Raw genomic sequence first — 26,195 nt, 5'->3', positions numbered from 1 at the left:
TTGAATTGAATTTGATTTCTTTTAAATTAATTTGTTTAGTTTGTTTTGTTAAGTTATAAAATTTTATTATTTTAAGCTATTTGACAATAAGCGCAAAAGCTATTAATTCTATACTTTTTGTAAATATTAAAAAATAATTATATATACTGCGAATATAGTATTTTGCAGCGAGTTATGCGCTTTAACGCTAATAAATATTATTCTTTTAATTTTGGCATCGTAAACCAATTACGATGTATATTCTCTACTAATGGTGGATGAGTTGGTTGCGCTGCGTGAGTTGTGAGCCACTGGGAGACAGTTTTCATTTGTTTTCACTGCTCTCCTTGGCTCGGATCATTATTGTCTCATCTCACGTTCGTCTTTCATGCAGCACGCCACACTTTGAAAAACCTAATATACAAAACGGCTTGTACGACGTTTTAATTTGTCTAAAGTGATTGTGCGTTGTGTGAAAACAACTATTTCGTGGAACAGTAGCAGACAGTATATAGTTTTATTAAAATTAAAGCGGTAAGTTCCGTATATATGTCTTATATTATTTCATTTACTGCTTCATTTACGGTGTAAATTAAGCATTGTTACAATATAATATTTTTTCTTCATGTTTATTTCTTACAATTAATCTAATAACATGCTAGTCGAATAATTTATTTAATTAATTAATTTAAATAATATACAGAAAAATTATGCAAATTTGTTAATATAAAATGCATAATTCTATTGCTTTTAAAAAGTTGTACAAACTTCTCAATTGTTATACAAATATAATATTATTTTCAATTCTGTTTAGGTCCAATTTTTAAGTTATTTTATTTCTTAAATTCCAATTTAGTATCCCACACAGCATGCACATTCAAAAGACATTCCGAAGATATCCCGAAGATATCTTTAGGTGATTTTATCGCCTAAAGATATCTTCGGGTTTTCTTCGGAACGTCTTTTGAATATGCATGCTGTGTGGGTAAATTTGTTAACATAAAATGTATAGTTCTATGATATACATTTACACTACATATAAGTAATGAATAAAATCTACATATATTGCTTATTTATAGTTTATAAATAATATAAGTTCAAACATATTCAAACAATTTGCTATATATGAAGTTTTAATTTCCCTTCTAATATTGTTCGTTTCAGCTATCCTATAAAGGTTCTGTATACAAGCATAAATTATTTTATATTTTAGAGGATATTACGTTCAACTTCATTACATCATTCGGATCTATAAACCTTTACTGCACTTTTATCTATTAATTTCTTTGTGTCTCTCTTAATATAATTCAAAATGCCTAATAAAAAAAGTCAAAGAGAAAAATTATGTCGGAAAGTTAATGAAAAACTTCGTTTGTCATTAGCAACGATTAGTGAAACAAATCAATTAGCAAATCATGAAATAATCTCAGATCAACATTATAATCAGAATTATGAAAAAATATATAAGAGTAGTGTTGAAAATGAAATTGTTTTTGATAACAATGATAATAATGATTTTCTAAATAACGATAACATTTTAATAAATAGTCAAAGCAATAATTTGAATAATTATTCTTTTCTTCATGATTTACAGCAACGTAATGATACTAATATTTCACTTCCATTATTTGCAAAGCCTAAGGAATCTCTCCACAAAATTAGGAAAATGGTCCATTGACAGAAATATTAGTTTAACTGCATTTAAACAGTTATTAGATATACTACGTGAAGAACCATCATTGACTAATATCTTACCAGCTGATCCACGTACAATTTTGAAAACACCCCGCAAATCTAATTCTTTAAATAATTCATTTCATTATTTTGGTCACTAAATTCTTTATGTTTGAAGCATAATATAATTGTTGATCAAAATACAGAATTTTTTCTCGCAATTAATATTGACGGGCTGCCTTTAACAAAAAGCACGTCAAGTTCCTTTTGGCCAATTTTGGGTACAGTTAAATCAATTAAAAATCTGAAAAATCAAGTATTTATAATAGCTTTATATTATGGAAGTGAAAAGCCAATGAATTTTTAAAGGAATTTGTAGAAGAATGTATAGAATTATCAAATGGAATAATGATACAATCTGTTTTATGTAAATTCAAAATTTCAATGTTAATTTGTGATACCCCAGCCAAATCTCATATTTTATCTATTAAAGGTCATTCAGGTTATTTTTCATGTACGAAGTGTGATCAGGAAGGGGACATGGTTAATAATGTTTTATGCTTTGTTGAAACTGAAAATTATAAAAAAAGAACAGATCATTCATTTAGAAATACCCTTCAAATCGAACACCATACAGGAGAAACACTTTGGCTTCAAATTCCCAATTTTAATATGATTGACAATGTACCTTTAGATTATATGCATAATCTTCTATTAGGTGCAACAAAAAGGTTGTTATGTTGTAAGCGTTATGGATGGATATTTGGCAAGCCTCCCCATAAATTACGTGCTTCGAGTATCAATAAAATTAACGACAATCTTCAGGTCTTAAAAAAATATATTCCTTGTGAATTTGCAAGAAAAACTCGGCCAATAAATGAATGTAAAAGGTTTAAGGCAACCGAATTTAGACTTTTTCTATTATATACAGGTTCAGTAGTTTTGAAGAAAGTAATACCATTGAAAGAGTATAATAATTTTCTTACGCTAAGTTTAGCCAGCTCAATATTGATAAGTAGTCAGTACACAAAAGTTGAGAATTATATTTCATATGCCGAAGACCTAATAAAATATTTTATTAAGAATTCAATTAAAATTTATGGACCCGCTTTTATTTCACACAACATACATAGTCTATTGCATTTAAGTGATTGTGTGCGCCTATTTGGTTCACTTGATGAATTCAGTGCTTTTCCATTCGAAAACTATATGCAAAAGTTAAAAAAGTATATCCATAGACATTCGCAGCAGCTACAACAAGTTGTGTGTAGAGTTAGTGAGGATAATAATTTTGTAGGTCTTATACTACTATTTTATACTCGCAGAGGTAGGGACAGGTAGTTGGATGCTGAGATGTGCGCAGTGACGAGATTCTTAAGTGCAGTTAACACATTATATTTACAGGTGTTTACGTGTCTGTGTCGATAAGTACATATGTAACTTGTCCTCCCCGTTTGTCGCCTGATCGTGGACGTTTGCCGCCAGTGTCCTTGTTGAAGTGGTGGAATGTCCTAACGCCTAGGATTTTGTGCCATCGTTGCGACCACGGCGTACAGGCGCCAGAGGCAGACGAGGAGTCGCCGGGTCGTTGGCGCGTAACGCCTGTGTCGAGGCGCAGGGCGCCAGAGGCAGGCGAGGAGGCGCCGGGTCGTTGGCGCGTAACGCCTGTGTTGAGGCGCAGGGCGCCAGAGGCAGGCGAGGAGGCGCCGGGTCGTTGGCGTGTAACGCCTGTGTCGAGGCGCAGGGCGCCAGAGGCAGGCGAGGAGGCGCCGGGTTGTTGGCGCGTAACGCCTGCTTGTTGATTCCTCTTGCTGAAGAGATGAAGTGACTTCTTTCTGGGGAGCGCCGAGCGCTGTAATAATGCGTGGGCAGAATCTATTATTCTCTGCGGGGGTCCTCGTTATATACCCGATTCACTGTTTCTTACTTTCGGGAAAGGAAACTTGGCGTGCGACGCCTAGCGGAGGTTTTCGGTACTGCGCGGCGCGCGTTTATGTAGCCTCCGCGCCGTCTTTCATCTTCGGATTAGTTTCCTGGCGCGCGCCGCCTGGCGGCGACGACGGAAGCGTCGCCGCGCTTCTTGTGGCGAGTACCGCCACAATTTTTTGCAACCAATACAATTTACAAATGATAATTCCATAACTTTATTGCAGGAACATTTTAATGGTCTATTAATAAATAATTGCACTTCTCGGCAGTACAGGAAACTTAAAACGATTAATTATTGCTTAAATATTTTAAAAGTAGCTGATCGATTTGTTGAATTGGATGATTCAACTATCGTTGAAATACTAAATTTTGCTTCAAAATGAAATATTTTTAATAGGAATCAAGTATATTCCACACAAAGATTTTTATTCAAAACCATGTTTTTCTTCATTATTTGATATTAAAGTTATTATAAAATGCAATATTATATTTCAAATGTGGAGAATTGACAAGATCAAAAGAAAATTACTAATTTTACCATATAATGATCAATATATTGCATTTCCTCTACTGCATTTATAATTGTCTTAAATAGTTTCATGATGATAATAATTGATCACATTCTTCAATAATTAGCTAGAAATAAAATATTTGATAATTTTTAATTTAAATATTTAGAGACTTTATACTAGCTAGAAAAGAAAAATAACATATAAGCTAACGAAAAATTATTTTTGTAAGTTATTTTTCTTCTTTAATTAGTGTAAGGTCTCTAAATATAATTAATTCAAATATATGATAATAATAATTAATCAGTTTCGCATTGAATTTCTTGTTCATTTAAATTTATTAATCTGTTTATTACGTGTATTTATTTGTTTTAAAAAAATATTATTTTTCTCTAGTCTTCGATAATTATATTTTAGAAAAAGATCCTCTTGTTAAATTGTGTGAATTTTATAACTAATTTTTTTCCACCTAAATATATTCGCTGAGATATACCATATAGATAAAAGTGCAATTTGGATTGGGGTCTGAAATTGATTACTGATAGATTATCAAGTCACTGAATCTAAATATCCCTAGCCCACGAAAATTTTAAAATAAAAAATTATCAGTATGTTGAGGATAAAAGTAACGAAAAAGTTTCAATTATGATATTTATTTTATTCTTTAAGTGATCTTGATTTATTTGCTAAATCATAGTTTTTCTCAATTGGCATATTTCGATTTGTTTATTTCATTGTCTATTGGAAAAGTTTTTAATGATTGAATTTAAGTTTTAGGAATTTCTAAGCGTTTATTAATATGTGTGTATAGATGACTTGGCTTGTCGTTCGATTCAAAGAGGATGATACTGTTGAGGCAGTACCGAAAAAATGGTTTCTGATAAAAGAATCTGCATGCTATTGGCCACCACAAAGTTACGATACTGCAGCTATTAAAGTAGCAATAAAAAATCAGCATAGTCCTGACTCGAGATGGATGAAATACGGAGCAATTATTTTAGGCACATACGGTAAATATAAATATTGTTTATATTATATTAAATTTATATTATGTAAAATTTTTATAAAAAATAAATCATTAACTTAATAAAGAATTACACACACACACACACATACACACACACACACACAAACTATATTATTAATACAACATTAAAGAGGACATGAATACGTCACGGCGCAGGATGTTGATGTACATAAACATGCCACGCCATGACGTACTCATGGAATATCCTCTTAAAATTTATAATTATCAAAAATTTATTATAACAAGTTCTGCAATGCAGAATAGTTCTGTACATATTTAGCAACTTCATGCAATTAACATCGTTATTTCGTACCATACACTTGTTTAACAATTATTCTATAATGTACAACAAATGGTGCTACTTATTAGTTATATTGTTCGTTATTGGATACATAAGTAATGTTTGTTTAGGTGATTTAAAAATTGCTAAAAAAAAGGCAATCAAAGCTCAAAATACAGACGATCTTTCATCACATACGGAGATTTTAACGAAAAAAAATAATAAAATACATAAGCGGAGACAAGGCACGAATAAACACAAGGATTACTCAGATACTGATAAGTCCTATGAGTCTAATTGTGATACGTCTGATGAAGATAATAACACGTACCCATCATTTCCACTTTCTGGCAACAGACATGTTGAACACGGTAAAATGATTACTTTTCTAGTAAGAATTCGTTTTGTGCAAAAAGTAATTTTCTTTATATTTAACAGATAGTAATCGCTCTCCAACGGAAAGTCAAGATCAAAATATTACTAATAGTAAGTATTTTTGAAACTTGAATCTTCATATAAAATATTTGGATTATTAATTAGATCAATATACTGAAGAAAACAAATTCCAAAGCCGCGTACTGGTTTGTCGCGTATCCTCATAACATCACAATTAAGATGGGACCCGTTATAACCTTGTAAATCAAAAATTGAATACAATGATAAACAAACGGGCTTCTCCGTTCAATGTCACTATTTCGCTAACATATAATAGAAATGATATGGTAATGAATAGGCAAGTTTAGATGTGCACGCATTGCATAAGCCCGTTGCAAGTTCATCCCTTTGGTTTCATATAAATCTGTGAACAACGTATCATTCATATGTATTATTAATCGAAAATATAGATTATGCTGTAAAGCAACGGGAAATAATTTTATTGCGTATACCTTTATCGCACCATTACTTATAATTCAAAATTATACAATACACGGATGTGCAGCAAGTCTGAACACGGCTTAGCGATTTACATTTAAATATCTACTTTTGTTTTAGGTAACATATTCAATTATAATATATATGTACATTTAAAAAATTAATTATTTTAAAACATAACATTGATGTTTTTTCAATTCTAATAGTATATTAATTTATTCCACTCTAAAGCCGGTAGCACATGGGTACATTTAATGCAGAGCGGAAAAAGTCATCAACACATGTATTCCTATAATAGATAGCTACGGCAGGCCTACCGCAGTCCGCCGTAGTGTACTATCATAGGAATATATGTGTTGAAACTTTTTCTGCTCCGCATTGAATCCACTCGTGTATTACCGGCCTTAATATAACAAGTTTGTTGTTATACAACAACAATTACATTAAATAACCATCATTAATTAAATGGATAATATTTTCTTGTTATTTTAAGATAACTTCAAGCCAACTACCGACAGCGTTCACAATGCTGGTAAATAATTATTTTCATTCCTTATATGTTTTTGTATTTTCTAAATATTCCTTTTTGTATAATATTCTAATAATATCTAATACAACTCAACTTTCAGAATTTTCAGAATTCAGAAGACAATTTCTTAAAGAAATTCATCTGATTAATCTAAAATTAAATGACCTTATAAGTAATGTTAATATACTTGTAAAAAAAGCCCGATATACTGATGAGCCAGAACTAAATGATGACACTAATACGACTGTTAAGACTCTACTACAATCATTTCCAGTCATTACAGAGCAGCAACTAATGTCGATGGAAGAATGGCTATCTAGTTCAGCTGATAACATACATGCACTGGTGTGTACTTAATTATCTCTTATTATATATTATTTAGATTTTATTTTACATGACAAAAATTATTTTCTAATAAATAACTTCTATTATTTTGTAAATTTTATATTTTAGAGTCATCAATTGCGTTTAATTGGAGGCACAGATCTTCCCCATGTAATCAAAGGCATTATGTTGAGAGTAATTTCAAACGAAGTTGGGATGCTATATTCCTGGGAGGGAGCTCGGCAAAAAAAAGCTTTTAAATCGTTAAAGTTCGTCCAAGTTATCATTGGTAAAATATATTATTTTATATACTCTACATCAAAACAATTATAAGCACATATATGTACACACGCTTGAGTCAAGCCTCGCAACGTAATCGTGTTGCATAATCAAATGATGCTTAAATAGAAAAATTTGAATTTGAATTTAATTTTGTTACATAACTTTCATTCCTTCATTCACTTCCTTTTTTTATTTAATAGTTTATAATAGTTTATAAATTTTATTTATAGTTTCCTATAGGTTTGTGGCACACAATCTATAGGAAAGTCTGACGTTGTATCCAATACTGCGTAATTGCATTAATGCGTAACATCATTTTACGTGCGACGCAGAAATACTGACAATCAGTAGGTCACTCCGAGTCTCAAGCTGTAACCCTGTAATACGTGTATTATACGATGATGTTACGCATTAAAGTTCGCAGATCTGTTTACACCGGTTACGTTCCACAGTTATGTTGTAAGGCTCGCCTCATATGCGTACGTAGCTTTATATTCACTGTATGATTTTAGGTGTTGTTCGACTGAACTCTAAGACAAAATCTGCAACAGAATCGGATATCATAGAAGTAATAAAAAATTGGCTAGTTAGAAGTAAAGAACGCAGTAACAAGTTTCAACCGAAAAAGAAAACACAAAACACTGTGTGTCAAACAGATTCCGTTTGTGAAACAGGCTCTGCTTGTGAAACAGTCTCCGTTTCTGAAAAAGAACTTCATGATTAAGATACAACTTGGCGTTATTATTTGTTTTACATTTATTAAAAATTAAAAGTACAGCAAGGCTTTAATGTTTTAATACAAATAATTTGTTTTAAATACAAATAATTTGATTATTCTGCTACTACTATTTGCATTTATCATTTTTGTTTTATTTAATTTAGTGTACATTTATCAGTATTTATTTTTGTTTTTATTTCAGTTGAGAGTTATTTTTATTTTAAAACTTCAAAACATGTCGTTTAAATATATCATTTTGCTAAAATACTTATTTTATTTTCGTAATTATTTGATTTATTTAGTTTATTTTTATTAAGTTGCCTTATAATGTTGGTACAGAAAATTTATGCACTAAAAAAATTTAATATTATACATAAAAAATATTAATATTATATAACAATACACATACGTATATATATATATGTTTATTTAGACGTTTTAAAATATATATATTCTGAATTATAAAGTTTAAAAATATGCATTGTATTTTTTCAAACTTTCCAATATGTCCTTTCCAATTGCTTTATCCCTTCATTACATATTTCATTATTTTAATCGATTAATTCGACAAGACATCAGGTATTATCTTAGGTTTTGATCATTTTGTATTTAGTATTTTATCATAAAGATAAATTTTCGAACTAATAATTAATTATCTACATTTAATTGTGTACAGAATATATTATATACGTATGTATTACAAATAAGTTCATTCGACATTGGATATCCGTACTATATACATAATATGACGTACAAAATATGTTTTCGAATATTATAAAAAATATATGCTAAAAAATTATATTGATATACGAAAATGTATGTACAGTGGATATGTATATTCCACTGTATATATGTATACATACATTTTCGTAATACACACACATATATATATATCCTGTACAATTAAAGGTAGATAATTAAAGTATTAATTTGAAAATTTGTCACGTCTTTATAATAAAATACTAAATACAAAGTGATCAAAACCTATATATGGAAATATATTGAATCTTCCCGGGATCTCAAATAGTATATACATATAATATACGAAAATGTATGTACATTGAATGTACATATGGATATACATTGGGTATACGCAGTACATGCATGTAATGTACAATATACGTTCTTTGGATATACATACGATATGCTAAAAGTGCGACTATATGGATATACGAAAATTTATGTTTCGTGTATGTACAGTGGATGTACAAATGGATGTATAATGGATCTACCTGAGACCTACGGCGCATTGCTTTTGAACATATATACGACCTGCAATGGACATCTTTCAGATGTGTTACGATATACACAGAATATCCAGAATCCGTTTCCGTATATTCTATGTACATTCAGGGGATCTTCTGTGCTGACTGGGGTATTTAGGTATTTAAAAATGATAATAAGTAATGGGAAAAAAACGTAGAAATTGCTTATCTCAGCCTCAGTCTTTCTGAAACCTTATCGTAAAGTTTATCTAGTATAAAAAAAGGGCGATACATAAAACTATCTGCTCTTGATATTTATGAATTTTCCCGAAAGTCTTTCAGGAATATTAAATTTTGTAAAATAATCTTGTCCAATAGGAGATTGAGAAATTTTTTCCAATTCTCCTTTCTAGAAAGAGGCGTTTTCATAAAAACGGGTATACGAGGTCTGTAAATAAAGTAATGAGACTTTTTCGAGATGAACTTTTATTTATAATTTAACTATAATTTAACTCTGTCTCCTTCAAAATAGTTCCCTTGGGAAGCCACGCAGCGCCTGAGACGTTGTTTCCAGTCTTCATAGCAATGCTGGAACTCAGAAACCCGAATGGCCTTCAGCTGGTCGGTTACAGCCGCTTTTACGTTTTCGGTCGTATCAAAGTGTCCTTTGAGATGAGTTTTCAATCTCGGGAAGAGAAAGAAGTCACAGGGACTCAGATCAGGCGAATACGGGGGCTGGGGGATGACAGGAATGTTTTTCCGTGCCAAAAACTCCGTAATCGAAAGCGCTGTGTGACACGGCGCATTGTCGTGATGCAGCATCCAGGTGTCTTTGATGTCTGACCGCACGCGAGCAACCCGTTTTCGCAACCTCTCCAGAACTTCACGGTACAAATGTTGGTTGACCGTTTGCCCTTGAGACACGAATTCCTTATGGACGACTCCTCTACTGTCAAAAAAGCAAATGAGCATGGTTTTGATTCTTGATTTGCTCATTCTCGCTTTTTTCTGTCGTGGTGAGTTTGCAGTGTGCCACTCTTCACTTTGTCTTTTGGTTTCGGGATCGTACTCAAAGACCCACGTCTCGTCGCCTGTGATCACATTTTTGAAAAAATCTGGATCATTTTCAATCCGCTCCAAAAGATCGCGGCACACTTCTTTTCTGTTTTCTTTTTGCTGAGGAGTGAGAATTTTGGGTACCATTTTCGCACAAATTTTTCTCATCCCCAGTTCGTTGGTCAGAATTTGATGGACGGTCGTGTGGTTCAAATTCAGCTCGTCTGCGATCAATCTGACAGTTAACCGACGGTCAGACCGCACAAGATCTCGAATTCGTTCCACATTTTCGTCAATTCTCGACGTTGATGGTCTTCCAGACCGAGACTCATCTTCAACTGATTCCTTGAACCACTTGAACACCTGGGCTCTTGACAAAGCAGCATCACCGTAGGCCTGTTGGAGTTTTGCTAGAGTCGCGTTGTAGCCAAGTTTCAAACAGAACTTGATCGCACACCGTTGCTCGTAATTCCGCTCGCTCATTATAGTGACGCAGCAAAAAAAATCACTTTGCAAAAAAAGCTCTCACAATCCACCTGTTGACACGAGCGACTCGCCACTCACGCTGAAGCTACATAAGATGTTGAAGTGCGCCCACTGTGGCGCGGAGACGCGCAGTGTTACCAATTCGTGCGGTCTGGTACCAGTCTCATTACTTTATTTACAGACCTCGTAAATACGAGTTTAAGCGTTAGTAAAAATCAATTTCGAGTTTACGCTAACGAATTACTTGTGTTTTCCAACGTGTGCGTGAGTGTAAAAAAATTTAATTATGGCAAATCTTAGAAATGTCAGCGAGAGCTGTATTTTGCTTTCGCAGAGTTTGTGCGGAAAAAATATGGGAAAATTTTTGTCGGAGATATCGAACTTCGATGAAACGAATTACCATATTTTTGGAAAATTCGCGGGTGAGTGTCCTAGCGTAGTGCTCGCGGTTTTATTTCGCCTAGGACATTTTGTCAGTATTCGTGAACTTTTGTACATTGCCGGGGAAGTGATAGAAGCGCGACGATGTTTTGGTGAGAGCGAAGAAGATGTGAGAGGACACATAGAATTTCTTCTCTTGCATCATCAACGTTTTCTTCCGAGGACCGTTGAAAATGGTAAGTTTTTATTTTTTCTTTTCTATTATACAAGTAATTATAGAACAAATTTAACTATAAAAATTAATAATTTTTTAGATATTGCGCAACGTAACACCCACCCCGCACAGTGGTCAAAACGGGCGAAAATGTGGTCAAAATTCATTTTTTAAATTATTTTTGAAAATTATTATTACATTAGTTTTGTTAGTTCTAAGTCTTTACTAAATTTCTCTAAATTTTAATTCAAAAGAATCCCATTTACGGAAGCTATAAGTGTGCAAAATTTATAAATATCGCAAGTCTTTTATATAATTTTGAGAACCATAATCAGTGTCACAATTGTGATTCTATTCATAGGATTGTCATAGTATTATATTATTAGATACTTTCGTCGATGTTTAGTTATACCCAACTAGGCGCGAGACACTACCGTGTCTCTTGATTCTATTCACAGGATTGTCATAGTATTAGATTATTAGATACTTTCATCAATGTTTAGTTATATTATTTGTTTCTCATGACACCGTAATTTATTCAATTATTATAATTAATAAAAATATACATTTCCTAAATAAAATAAAATTGTATTGTTGTAAGATGTAACACTAATGAAATATTGCGATTCAAAGTTCCCGTTGTGAGTCAGCGCAATGAATAAAACAGAATTTAAAATGTAATTACATAACAAAAGAAATAAGAAAAAATTTATCTGCGCCAAATTGCGCCGGACTACTTTACATACTGTATGAAGTTGGCAGTTCACCAAATTTCGCACTGAACTTCACACCGAACTTCGGTGAACTGTCAACTTCACACAGTATGAGTATATAGTTCCGCGCAGTTTAGTGCAGATAAATTTTCATTCACAATCTCTAGTTTTCGCATAGTGCTATCGTTTCAAAAATCATTTAATCATTCTTATTTTTGTCATTTAATGTTGTTTCAAATAAGTCGGACATATTCAAAAATAATTTTTTGAACTATATTCTTGATATAATTATCATAATTATCTTACCATCTGTAACGAAGAAATCTTGGTTAGATTTTTCGCAATGTCTTTTTTAATAACAAGAAAGGCTTTATTCGAAATATATTTAGAAAGGAAAGAATTCGATCATCTTCGAGAGTATGTGTGCAATTCCTTATCCGTTGAAATATTATCTCCGGAAGATGAGAAATCGATTCGCCAATTATACGATGATTTTCGAAAAAGATGGAAGACTGTGGATAGATCAAAAGGCAAATTCTTATCCAAATATTCAACATGGCTTAATTGTACGATTGGTTTTGATACATTTGCAACTCTATCCACTTCTTTTGTCAGTGTCGGTAGACCAATGAAAAATTTTGAAGATTGTTCTGAGCGAACAAAACGGAGAAAGGTAGAAAACATTCGAAAATCATTGACAGATTCTGAATTGATTTACGCAACTCAAATGAGTTTACGAAATACAGGTCACACAATATTTGCTAATATTCTTAAAGAAATAGTTGAGAATCAGTCTTCTAAGACAGAGGAATTGATTGCATGTTGGAGAAAAGACAAAGTTCACATTGAAAACTATAGCGAAGACGAAGGATTAGCGCTCTTAATTAGAAATCATTTATCGAAAAGGACATATTGCGACATTCAGAAGGGAGCTAAATGCAGAGGTGCAAACATATACCCGTCTTATAATCACATATTATTAGCAAAAGAAAGATGTTATCCTGCAAAATCCAGCATTAAAGTGACGGAATCATCGGCCGAAATCTCTCTTCAAGCATTACTTGATCTTTCGGTTCAAAGAATATTACAAACAATGCTATTATCTACGCAATGTGAAGAAATTAAGATCATCATCATGGTCAGTAAATGGGGATTTGATGGTTCTGGCGGACAAGCAAGATATAAACAAACATTTCGAGATGGAACCGATAGCGATGGACAAATGTTCTTGACATGTCTAGTACCCTTGCAATTAATTTGTTCTGAAACAAAAAAAATAATTTGGGAGAATCCAAGATCAAATTCAACAAGATTTTGTCGGCCAATTCGATTTCAATTCAAGAAAGAAACTCCTGAAATAATCGTTATGGAAAAAAAATATATCGAAGATCAAATTATTAATTATAAATGACATCTATTGCAAATTTTACCATCAAGCATGAATTAATTCTTTCCATGATAGATGGTAAAGTTTGCAACTCTTTAACAAATACTAAAGCAACTCAGAAATGTTTTATCTGCGGAGCTCTCCCGATACACATGAATGACATTGAAAGTGTTGTACGAAGATCAGTGAAGGAAGAAGCTCTTTCATTCGGTATCTCGCCACTCCACGCGGGAATAAGATTTTATGAATGTTTACTCCATATTGCGTATCGTTTGGATTTGAAGAAATGGCAAGTGCGAGGAGATGAAAGCAAAGCTTTAGTGGCTTTAAAAAAACGAAATATTCAAGATAAGTTTCGCTCTCAACTTGGATTATTAGTAGATCTTCCTAAACAAGGTGGCGGTAATACCAATGTCGGTAATTCTGCGAGGAAATTTTTTAATAATGCCACTATTTCCGCATCTATTACAGGAATAAAGGAGGAAATTATTTATAGATTTGGAGTAATACTTGATATAATCGCGAGTAATCATGCAATCAAAGTCAACGATTTTCACGAATATTGTATGGAAACCGCAAAACTTTTTGTAAAGAACTATCAATGCCTGTAGTCGTGCATAAAGTGTTAATTCACGGAGGGCAAATAATTAAAAATACGAAACTTCCAGTAGGACTGCTCTCAGAAGAAGCTCAGGAAGCCCGCAATAAAGATTATCGCTACTTCAGAGAGCACCATACGAGAAAAGACACCAGATGTCATACGAATGAAGATTTATTGAAAATCTTGTTGGTATCATCAGACCCCGTAATAGTTTCGCATATACCATTATTCAAGAAAAAATCAACAGAATTGTCTCCAGAAGCAATAAAACTAGTGATAATATCCGAAACGCAACATATGAAACTAGATAATTTTAATTCTGACATCGATTCATCTGACAGCGATGACACTATTGATAAATAAAAATAGTTTATATTTGTTATTTAGTTTTATTTTATTTATTAACAAATTAATTTTACTACCTTTAATTACGAATTTTCAATTTATATTCTGTATATATCTGCAATTAATATTGTACAATTAAATTTTATTAGAATTTATGGAAAAATCATTAAATAAAAGTTGATTTAGAATAATTCAAATCAAACAATCAATAATAGGCCAACTTGCGAGCCGAATAATCAAGATGTTAAACAGATTCTTTATTAAGGAATAAATTAAGTTATTAAAAAAACATGTAAACGTTTCGACAGTACAACTGTCTTTTTCAATACAAAAACTTAAGACATATTATTACCTTAAAAATGACAAATTAAAATTTGTTTATAAAGAGACTATATCTAACTGCTAGATTAATTAACAAATTACTATAAATGTTGAATATATCGCAACGTGACACGTACATGGTTATATTAGGTAACAAATATTCAACTGAAACCGGACGCTGATAGATCTAATTTTATCGCTGGTAAACGCATAAAACCGACAATCAGGTTTTTCTCGATGTCACATTTTGAACAACGTCTAATTTTATGATCCGATATTCGTCAGTGTGTTAAACATGTGCTGTAGAAATAATGTGACATGTAACTCTAGAGAACAATTTACAGACATATCTTTTTTTAATTTCAAAATAAAGCGACAGTACTTACAAGAGTGTCAAGTCAAGAGAAACTCGCGATTATTATCCTCATTATAATTGTTCTTGTGTAACGTAACTGTTATAGAGCATGATGATAAGTCTAAGGGACAACGCCAACTAATATTTATTTAGTTATTACAAGGTTATTATATATATTTCTATGTTATGAAGACTCAGACAATTTAGATAAAACATCAAAATAAGAACTGTCAAGAAGTTCGGTGTCTTTTTTTAAATTAATACTGTTCTTTTGCTCTTTAATGTATAACATTTCTGAAATTAATCTTTTATGATAATTTCTTTCATGGTCTAGAATTTTGGTATTGCCCCAATCGAATGTATGTGTTAAATTTACAATGTGTTCCGAGACAACCGAATGTCTCGCAGAATCCAATTTTATGTTATTCTTATGTTCATTTAATCTTGTGTGTAATTGTCGTTTTGTCTGTCCTATGTAAGTTGCATCACAATTATTGCAACTTATTTTGTAAATAACGCCAGCATTATTCTGAATTTCATCCTTGTCTTTCTGCGTCTTAATGATTCCGTCCAATTTTTTTAAAATTCTGTATCCCACTTTTACATTGGATTTTTTAAGTTCGGAGGCTATTAGATCAGAAATTCTTTCCACGTACGGAATAGCAATAAATTTTTGGTCTCTATCATTACAGACGTTGTCACCTCTCGCTGTGTTGTTTTTTGCTATTGTATTAGATTCATTAGCAATGATATATTTAACTCTACGGTTGATTTCTGAGAATGTTAGATCGAGAGGATAGCCGTTGTTTATTAAAATATTTATGACTAATTCTAAATTCTTTTTGTGAAACATCGGATGAGATAATAACAGAGCTCGGTCTACTAAGTTATAAATAATGCCTGTCTTATGACATCTAGGATGGTTAGAATGAAACGAGAGAAGTTTCCCCGAAAACGTCTTTTTTTGAAACCAATCAATATGTATCACGTTATTAATTATTTTGATTGATAAATCTAAGAAACTTATGCATCGGTTATCCTCTCGCTCCAGCGTAAATTTTAATCTATTGTGATAACAATTGAATCTATCTAAAATGAGTGAGACATAATCTTCCGGAATACACAACAGAATATCATCAACGTAACGGTAATAAAACGGAACCCCGACATTCAGTGTGTTAAGTATTGATTGTCTCCAAATCCTGCATGACGATATCAGCCAAGATGGGAGATAACGGAGATCCCATAGGCATACCATGGATTTGCTTATAAACTGTGTTATTAAATGTAAAAAACGTTGAGGATAAAATGAATTTGATAGTCAAGATAAACTCATTTTTGTTAATGTTAGTGTGTTTTTCTATGTGTTCCCATCTTCTGCTGATACCCTCAATTACAAGATCCATAGGTACATTTGTGAACAGCGACATTACATCTAAAGATATTATAGTCTCAGAATCATTTAAACAAAAATCTGACAATGCGTTGCACAATTCAAAACTATTATTTATATAACTCATAGCCTTGGGTAAACTGCCTATTAAAATATTATGCAAATGAGATGCCAAACGATAGAGTGCTGTATTAACAGAAGATACTATTAATCTGAACGGAACGTTGTCTTTATGTATTTTTGGCAAACCGTATGCTTTAGGAAGGTGAGAGTCGCTCGAGTGCAAAAAATAATATTCTTGCTTCGTGATAATGTCGTTTTTCAACCATTTTTTACAAATATTGTTGAGTTCTCTCTCTAACCTCTTTGAAGGATTATTGCTGACCTTTGTATAATTATCTCTATCATTTAATAATTTTTCGACTTTTTTAATATACATGTCCCTGCTCATAGCTACTGTAGCATTCCCCTTATCAGCATTTGTAAACATAATGTTTGGATTTTGATGACAGAATCTTTTAGTTTTTTTATACATACCCAGCAATTTATCATGTAACGTGTTTTTCTTATTGTTGTTATTTAGAAAAACAGAGAACTGAGGAATAGCGATGTTGCGTATTCTGGTAAGATTGATAATGCTGTTGGAATTACTTTCTATATCTTTAATGAATTCATGGACTGCTATTTTTTTGTCCAAATTAATAGGTAGACTGAAATTACTGCCTAATTGTAATAAGTTCCTCACCTCGGTTGGAATGTCTATGTCTGATAAATTAATGAACCATTTTTTGTTGGTTTGTTCTAGTGGGTTAAAATTTCTATTTCTGAAATTATTGGCACTTATGTGATTGTTAAAGTGTGTATAGCTATTATTTCGTGAGCCATCTCCATTATTAAGAGAACAGAAAAATTCAATAGGTTAGAATAATTCAAATATGTACAGAATTTTGACCACATTTTCAGCCATTTTGACCACTGTGCCCCGGGTTAATCGCGGAAGTTGGACAATTTCGTGCGCCTCCGCGAATAATAGAGAATCGTCGAGTAGATTTACGTTTATCACTAGTTCGTGATAAAAGGCGTCGAGCGGATACTTCGCCCGAGGCAGGACCCTCGCGTAAATATTTAATATAAACTTAAACCTCGGTAGAAAGCAAAGTACCATATTCTTATTAAGAAATTTTAAAATATTGGATGTTTCAGGACGAGCGCGTATCGTTTCGAATCCCGAGATCGAACATCCGGTTATTGATTTAACCGAGGATGAACCGATTAGTGAGGAAAATGTCACGGAAGAACCACGTGAGCAAACTCCTCGTGAAGTAAGTCCCTTCGACGAAGTTACTATTTTTACTCAACAACAAGAAAATGAGCAAGATGCAATTTCTTCTTCTGAGAATGAAAGAGAAGAGGAAGAAGATGAAGAAGAAGAAGAAGAGGAAGTTCAGGAGGGGGAAGAAGAAATAGGAGCGGAAGGTAATGACTTTACATAATTTAATTAATTATATCTTTCTTGATTAAATTTTATTTTAATTAAATAAAATTTTATTAGAATTTTCTTACTCTCCAATTATCAATCCGCGTGTTTCGTACTCTCCGGTGTATCCATAAAGACTCATTGGAAAAAGGAGAGAGGACAAGTAAAAAACAAAGGATAAGTGTAAGTCATTGCTAGAATAAAATTTAACATCTCTTTATAAAACTCCAATACGAGAGAGTAAAACATTACTTTACTGAATTTTTATTTTAAATAAATCATTTTTAATCCTTTTCTCAGTGCAAATAGGTAGGGGACGGAGCGTGGGACAACGGCAAGAAGCCAACGAGGAATCTCTCAATCTCCCTGTCGCTAACCGTGAAAATTTGAGAGAGGAGGAAGAAGAAGAAGACGACGAGGCAACACAGGAAGCAGAAGAAGAAATAGCTCGTCGGGTAAATTATAATTTTAGATATATTGTATTATTAGCGGCAAACGCGCGACGTTTTAGAAATTTCGGAATAGAAGGAAGAGAACGTTTACGAGTGGTTAGAAAGCGCATTTCGCGAACTCCACACATACGCAATACAGTCGTGCGAAGTGGGTGATTACATAGGGCTTTCTTTTGACTCCGAGAATTTAATCCATGGCCGAACCGGTATATCATTCCGACCTTCGTGCGATTTGACACATGAAAATATTTGGGGACTTGTAAGCTCGTTATCGCAGAGCTCCGGTGGGCTCGATATGACGCAAGATTTTAACATTCGCGTTTTTAGAGTCACACCCCCTGCGGGACGCGGACGAAATGTTAACGGAACTACCCGTGAAGTTATTGCTAAGCGTTCTATTTTAACAATTTCTAACGCAGATAATTTATGTCTTTCTCGTGCGCTTGTAACTGCGCAAATTTTCAACGAGCGTGATAATTTACGGATGGGACATTTGCACGAAAAATGGAATGCAGTGAGAAGACAAAACTCCGTGTTACAACGAGAATTAGCGTTGCAACTAACGAGCGATGCCGGTGTCGCGATTCCAGAGGAAGGCTGTGGAATTCCCGAAATCGAACGCTTTCAGCAATATTTCGCCGCGGATAATATCGCCATTGTAATATATAATGGCGATACTTTTGGACGGGATGGTAAACCGTTATACGACGGAGTCGAATTTCTAGCCAATCTTCATCGCGAAACGAACTCTCGCTTAAATATACTATACCGTAATAATATTAAACATTATGATGTAATGTTAAATTTAAGAGCCGCCTCGGGGGGGTAGAGATTACTGCGTTCCCTGTAACATGAGCTATCGCATCGATAGGGGTGGACATCGATGCTCTAATAAATGCCCTCGTTGTAATGCCGTTCCGTCGTGCGAGTTGACTAACGAGGAACCTATTAGATGCGAAATTTGTAGTCGTAAATTTTTTAACTGTGCATGCTTGGAACGTCACCGCACTCAAAAATCGTACGATGGAAAATCGCGACGGAGTATTTGCGAAATTGTGCAATTTTGCAACAACTGCGGTTGCTTAATCCACAAAAATAAACGTCACGAATGCGGCGCGAGTTACTGTAACGTGTGTCGTTCTCTCCAACCTTCAAATCACCTTTGTTACATGCTTCCTATCCCTCCTGATAACGATTCCGCCACTTCTAATACCGATCTTATCGATGATAATGGAGAGCTGCAACATTGCGGAAACGAGGGAACGAGTGAACGTACACGTGATAAAAGAAATCGCGTAGCATTTATATTTTACGATTTTGAGACGCGACAGGATCAAACGCTCCAAGGTACTGACAATGTAAAAATTGATGTGCCTACACTTTGTGTTGCAACAAATTTGTGTGTCGTGCGCCGATATAAACGAAACGTCAGTGAGATGTCATTGGTGTGGAGTTCGCGAATATATATTTCGTCGTAACCCGGTGCAGGAATTCGTAGATTTCGCGACGCGCCCGTTATTGCAAAATAAATTGTGCGTCAAAATGTGGCATTATGTGCGATGCAAATTAGTCGCTTGAAATATTTCAAGCGACTAATTTGCATCGCACATAATGCCACATTTTGACGCACAATTTATTTTGCAATATATCGTTGAAAATCGAACATCATTAGTACCTCAGGTAATTTTAAACGGTACAAAAATAATTGTACTAACGGTAGGACATACGAAATTTATTGACAGTATTAATTACATGCCGATGCGCCTATCCGATTTACCTAAGTCCTTCGGTCTGACAGACACATCGGGTAAAGGAGTTTTTCCGCATTTATTTAATACTATCGATAATCAATCGTATGTCGGACCACTACCCGAAGTATACTATTATTCGCCCGATTCTATGAGAACAAGAGAACGTGAAAAATTTCTCACGTGGCATGCCGAGATGACCCGTGAGAACTATGTGTTCGATTTTCAAAGAGAAATATTACAATATTGTCGCAAAGATGTAGATATTCTTAGGCGAGCTTGTATGGCTTTTAGGAAGATTTTTCTTCTACGCGGAAAGGTGTGTCCCTTCGAAGAATGCATCACTATTGCCTCTACTTGCATGAGAGTTTTTAGAAAAAATTTTCTGCACGATAGAGTGATAGGTATCATTCCTGCAGGGGGTTATAGGCATGTAAATATGCAATCGCGTAAGGCGCTGCAATGGCTGCTGTGGATTGAGCGTGAGCTCGGTCATCGCATTATTCATGCAGGACGAAGCCGGGAATATCGTCTGCCCGATGGCACTCGCGTCGACGGATATTACGAGTCAGTGGAAAACGCTACTACCATACACCACGTGTTCCAGTTTCATGGATGTTACTGGCATGGGTGTCCGCACTGTTTTCAAATTAATCGCGATAAATCGCTTTCGTCGGATCGCGCTGATACAATCGATTTACAATACGAACACACCATCGCAACGACGTTTCGTCTTCGAAGACGGAATTACAGGGTGACGGAGAAATGGGAGTGTGATTTTGATCGCGAAATGCGGGAAAATGTCGAAATGCGGGGATATTTACAACAACATCCCGCGGTAGAAAACGAACCGCTCGATCCTCGTCAGGCATTCTACGGTGGACGCACGGGAAATATTGTAACCCGATATGAGATTACAGCGAGTGAGAAAATACAGTACGTGGATGTGTGTTCATTGTATCCGTATGTACTAAAAATAGGCGCCTTCCCGATTGGACATCCAACAGTATACGTTGACGAGGAATGCATAGCAATAATTGGAACGGCTCCGGGGCAGTGTTGCCAACTCGTTTCAAGTCTTTTCTACTAGGGCATGTTTAAAATCCTACACGCAGGCATCAAATACTACTAAAATTTTAATTTATGAATAAAAACGTTAATAATTAAATAATTAAAAAATTAATTATTAAAATGTAAATAAATGTATATTACATAATATTTATTATTACTCATTTTATATATTTTCATATATAATATAAAAATATAATTTTTTCATATAACATTTTGTTAAGTACGTTATTAATGTTATTATATGATTAAATATATTAGTTTTTCTTACAATTAATGAAATAGAATTTCAAATAATATTTTAAGAAATAAACTTTATTGCACATTGAAAATTGCACATAAATTATAATACTGTAGTACTTAATATATATGAATATTGGATTATTACATAATATAAATATTTAAACGATTATATCTGATTCTATTATATCTGAATCATCTAAATAAGATATAAAGTGGATCATCTGGATCCAAATTTTCTTTAAATGGAGACTTCAAAATGGGATTATTAAATCCAATGGTATTAGTTTGTAAAACGCTTTGGATGCTATTAGAAGATGTATCTTGTTTTTTATATGCTATCATAGTTCCCATTTGATGAAGAACTGAAGACGGAAATTGATAATCAAAACAACACTTATTTATTCTTCGAAGTCCCGCTCGCGTAGTAAGAATGGAATTAACTGTATCCTGATGAAGACGATTCCGTATAGAAGTTTTGACAATTTTCATTTGACTGAATGCTCTTTCTACTTCACCATTAGACCATGGAAGCACAAGGTATTTTAATGCTAAATTAACAAGATCTTTAAAAGGATTTTCACCCGATGCATCCTTGTATTCTTGCACCTCAGCCCAAAAAGAAATTGTATTTGTAATATTTTGCCATTGGACAAAAGAGAGTTTTGACCATTGATAATCAATCTTTGTTATAGTATCTTTTGTTTCATTCATGAGTTGTGCGAGAGGAATCACAGATGGTTTTATAACGCGGAGGCATTTTTCAGGAGAAAAAAGTGAAATATTAAGTAGAACCTCTATATTATCTGGTAAACGTTGCTGAAGTTGACAGACCAAAGCAATTATAAAATCTATGCATCTAGTCCTAATTTGAATTTCATCATCAACTGTTAATAAATTATTTGATCTAGCTTCTTTCATTTTTTCTTCAAAATTATATCCAAGATATGGATGCGGATGAAGATAATCTTTCACGTTAACTTTTAGAAGATTTTCTTTACATCCAGTTATCACAGTTCGCTGGGCAAGTCCTTGAATAAGAACAATCAGATCATTTAAAAGCTTTGCAGGATCCCCATTATTAATCTGAAATGCTTTGTTCACAGCCTGGGTTTCATTCAATATAGATTCCAAGAATATAAAATATAACTCGTTACGTATGTCTTTGTACATATTGTACAAGAGTTCTGCAGTGTAACATTTATCAGCAGTCCTTTTTAATTGAAAATGAGTTTTAACCTCTAACCATTGTTGAAGAATTCTTTGTACTGCATTTGCAATTGATAACCAACGAGTAGCTGCCATTTGAAGAATTTTTAAAGGTCCTAAACCATCATTTAGAGTTTTGAAAAGAATTTTATATTGTTCTCGCCGTTCTGTTGATCTAAAAAACGAAAAATGGATAATATAAATCAAATTTATCATGATTCTATTTAAAAAGACTATTTAAAAAATGAAAATATAAAATCAGTAACACATTTACCTTGAAAACCAATTGTATGTTTCACTGACTAGAAATTCTAAATTTCTTGGAAGTGTATCTGCCACTGCAGCTGAAACAGCTAGTTGGATGGAATGGCACACACAACGAATCAATACTATATAGGGTACTTTTTCCTTAAGCTTACGAAAAACACCATTGTTAATACCTAAAAAAATATGTGGATAAATAAAAGTGAAAGAAATGAAACATGAAATTTCATAGATACAATAAGAATAGATGCATATGTATATAACATATACATATGCATCTATTCTTATTGTATATATTAAGATTCAAAAATATAAAAATATATGTAAAACATATATGTAAAACATATATGTAAAACATATATTTTTATACCTATCATAACAGATGCATTATCTGTTCCAAGACCTTGCATTTTTTGAATAGAAAGACCATAGTCTGCAAGAGTAGTCTTGAATGCTTTAATAATAGACAGCGCATCACCTCTTTCTAATAATTCTAACTTTAAAAAAGTGGAGACAACTGTTTTTCTTGACATAGAAAAATAAATTATACAAGTTCCTAATTGTTTTAGTACTCCAATATCTGTTGATTCATCAATGAGAAGACTATAAGAGCTATCTCCAATATCTGTTCTTAAATCAGATTTAAAATGAGGAGCAATAATATTCTTCAAAACTGCAGTAGCTTTTGTTCTGTGCAGCTTAATTTCATTAATGTTAGTCTTGGAACTCTTGGAAGTAGATTTATTTAGTACACTTAGATGATCAATGCATCTTATCGCACAATGACACGTGACAAAAAGTACCATTTTTATCTCAGCTGTAGCTGTTTCAAGTGAATAACCAGAAATATCAATTTTAATTGTCTCTGACTTGAAAATGGTTTCAGCAGCTTTAACATGTTTTGAGGTCTTAGCATGTTTTATAAGGAGAGCATGATGTGCTTTCAAAGTACAACAACAATATTTACAAAAAACTGCATTTTTATCTGTGGGAATCTCTTGCATCCAATCCTTAAGCAAAGGGTTTGATTCCCATTCTTTACGATATTTTTGCGTATATGGAACTTTCCTCTTTGACATTTTTTATTTGTTTAGAAAACAAATTAATATTCTAAAAACAATATTATTTATATTATTGTTCTAATACATTTAACAAAAAGGATTTAAAGTATTTATTCAATCTAACCTTTCTTCTACCGAATTTCAAAACGCAACAGCCAATTTCACCAACCTCGGTTAACTTTAACCTCCGGTTAAACTAATATATCTTTGTCTCTTTTTAAAGAACGTATCTGAAAAGAGACAAAGACAGTTTAACCGGAAGTTAAAGTTAACCGAGGTTGGTAAAATTGGCTGTTAAGTGCATCCAACAGAATTCACTAGGGGAAACAGTAGGATATATTTTTACTTTCCTCCAATCATAGAAATTAAAAACTACTAGATTTCCTACGTACTACAGTTTGTGTAATTCTCCTCCAACCGCGTTTTTCAAACTACCAGATTTAGTAGGAGTCCTACTGACTTGGCAACACTGCTCCGGGGTATAATTTCGAGTAGCTTGAAGGAATCATACGTTGTAAAGTATCCTCCCTCCGCAAGATCTCTTTCATCCTGTATTACCGTATCGGGTACAGGGTAAATTGTTATTCGCGTTATGCCGCACTTGTAGCGAGACATTTTCGCCCACCGCGTGTACTCATGATCCTTCTAAGCGCGAATTCGAGGGTACATGGATATCGTGCGAACTACAAAAAGCAATTGAAAAAGGATATTTTGTAACAGGGATTAGCGAGATATGGCAGTACAATGTCACTCGGTACGATTCTTCTATGCGTCAAGGGGGTTTATTTACCGGTTATATAAATACATTTTTACAGTTAGAACAGGAGGCTAGTGGATGGCCGAGCGATTGTGTGGATGAAGATGCTAAAGAGCGTTATCTTCGCGAGTACGAGAAGAGAAAAGGTATCGTTCTTGAAAAGCACAACATCGCACAAAACTCCGGTCTACGCTCGGTCGCGAAACTATGCTTAAACTCTTTCTGGGGAAAATTCGGGCAACGTTCAAATTTACCAAAGACAGAAATTGTTAACACGCAACAACGTTTGATTAATTTACTCGCGAACCCTCAGTACGAAATAACAGATATATTACCGGTAAACGATGAAGTGATATATCTCGACTCGATTACGCGAGGAAGCGATCTCACCATCGCATCTTACAAATGTTGTAATAGCAGCTTACACGACGGCGCAAGCGAGATTAAAATTGTATGAATACTTAGAAAAATTAGATAGGCGCGTTTTGTATTATGATACTGATTCTTGTATATATGTAAGCAGCGCAGATCCACACGAGTACGAACCACGCACGAGTAATTTTTTAGGGATATGACTAACGAACTTGAAAGCTATGGGCTCGATAGTTATATAGAGTCGTTCGTGTCCGGCGGTCCAAAATTTTACGCATATGTGGTTCGCATATCCGATGGTCTGATGCATGAAGTTTGCAAAGTAAAGGGCATAACCCTAAACTTTGAAAACTCTCGTTTAATTAATTTTAATAGTATTAGGGAATTATTAATACAAAGAGAAAGTGTGCAGCAGGAAAGAGAGACAGGAGAAAACGAGGAAAAAGAAATAACTCCGGAAACGTCAATAAATCTGCGATTCAGAGCCATTCTGCGTACAGCGTTTCACGAAATAATAACTCGTGATGAAACAAAAATATGTGCGCCTGTGCTATTAAAGCGTAGATTTATTAACAATCGTTGTTCCCTCCCCTATGGATATTTAACTGCTTAAAAACGCGATATAATAATCCCACACTATCGCTTCTCTCTTCCACCTTCGCGCGTTTTTCGCTTTATACAGCAAAATGTAGATATAATAAAATAGATAAATAATTGTAAAATTGTTTTGTAAAATAATATAAATAAATTTTTGAAAAGTATAGGATATATTATAGTGCAGAATAGGATAGAATATAAATTATGGATGTCTTAATTAGAAAAAATATTTAAGGCTGGAGATACACGCTGTCGCGAGCATTCTACGATTACGCTAATTAGCAGCGCACCACGACGCGCATTGGCTCGTCAGCTGGCACGATGCGCACGAGATCGCTAGCGCGAGCATGCGGCCGCCATGGTGGGGCC

The 26,195-nt window shown here is 33.6% G+C and overlaps 1 protein-coding gene across 1 annotated transcript; it reads left to right on the top strand.

Moving 5' to 3' along the window:
* Positions 1-468: 468 nt before the first annotated feature.
* On the top strand, positions 469-8,162 carry LOC145933963 (uncharacterized). The gene is made up of 8 exons (XM_083034050.1): positions 469-513; positions 4,903-5,101; positions 5,530-5,769; positions 5,837-5,884; positions 6,765-6,803; positions 6,910-7,145; positions 7,254-7,413; positions 7,919-8,162. Exons 2-8 carry the CDS (start codon positions 4,903-4,905, stop codon positions 8,128-8,130), a joined length of 1,134 nt encoding a protein of 377 aa, XP_082890176.1. The 5' UTR covers positions 469-513; the 3' UTR covers positions 8,131-8,162.
* Positions 8,163-26,195: the final 18,033 nt, after the last annotated feature.

Source organism: Prenolepis imparis, unplaced genomic scaffold (assembly GCF_030444845.1).
Source record: "Prenolepis imparis isolate NDT839.2.m4 unplaced genomic scaffold, iyPreImpa1.0 SCAF_3, whole genome shotgun sequence".
In the NCBI taxonomy this organism is placed as follows: Eukaryota; Metazoa; Arthropoda; class Insecta; order Hymenoptera; family Formicidae; genus Prenolepis; species Prenolepis imparis.
The sequence above is the reverse complement of the archived record's forward strand: the minus strand, read 5'-3'. Positions and strand labels throughout refer to the sequence as shown.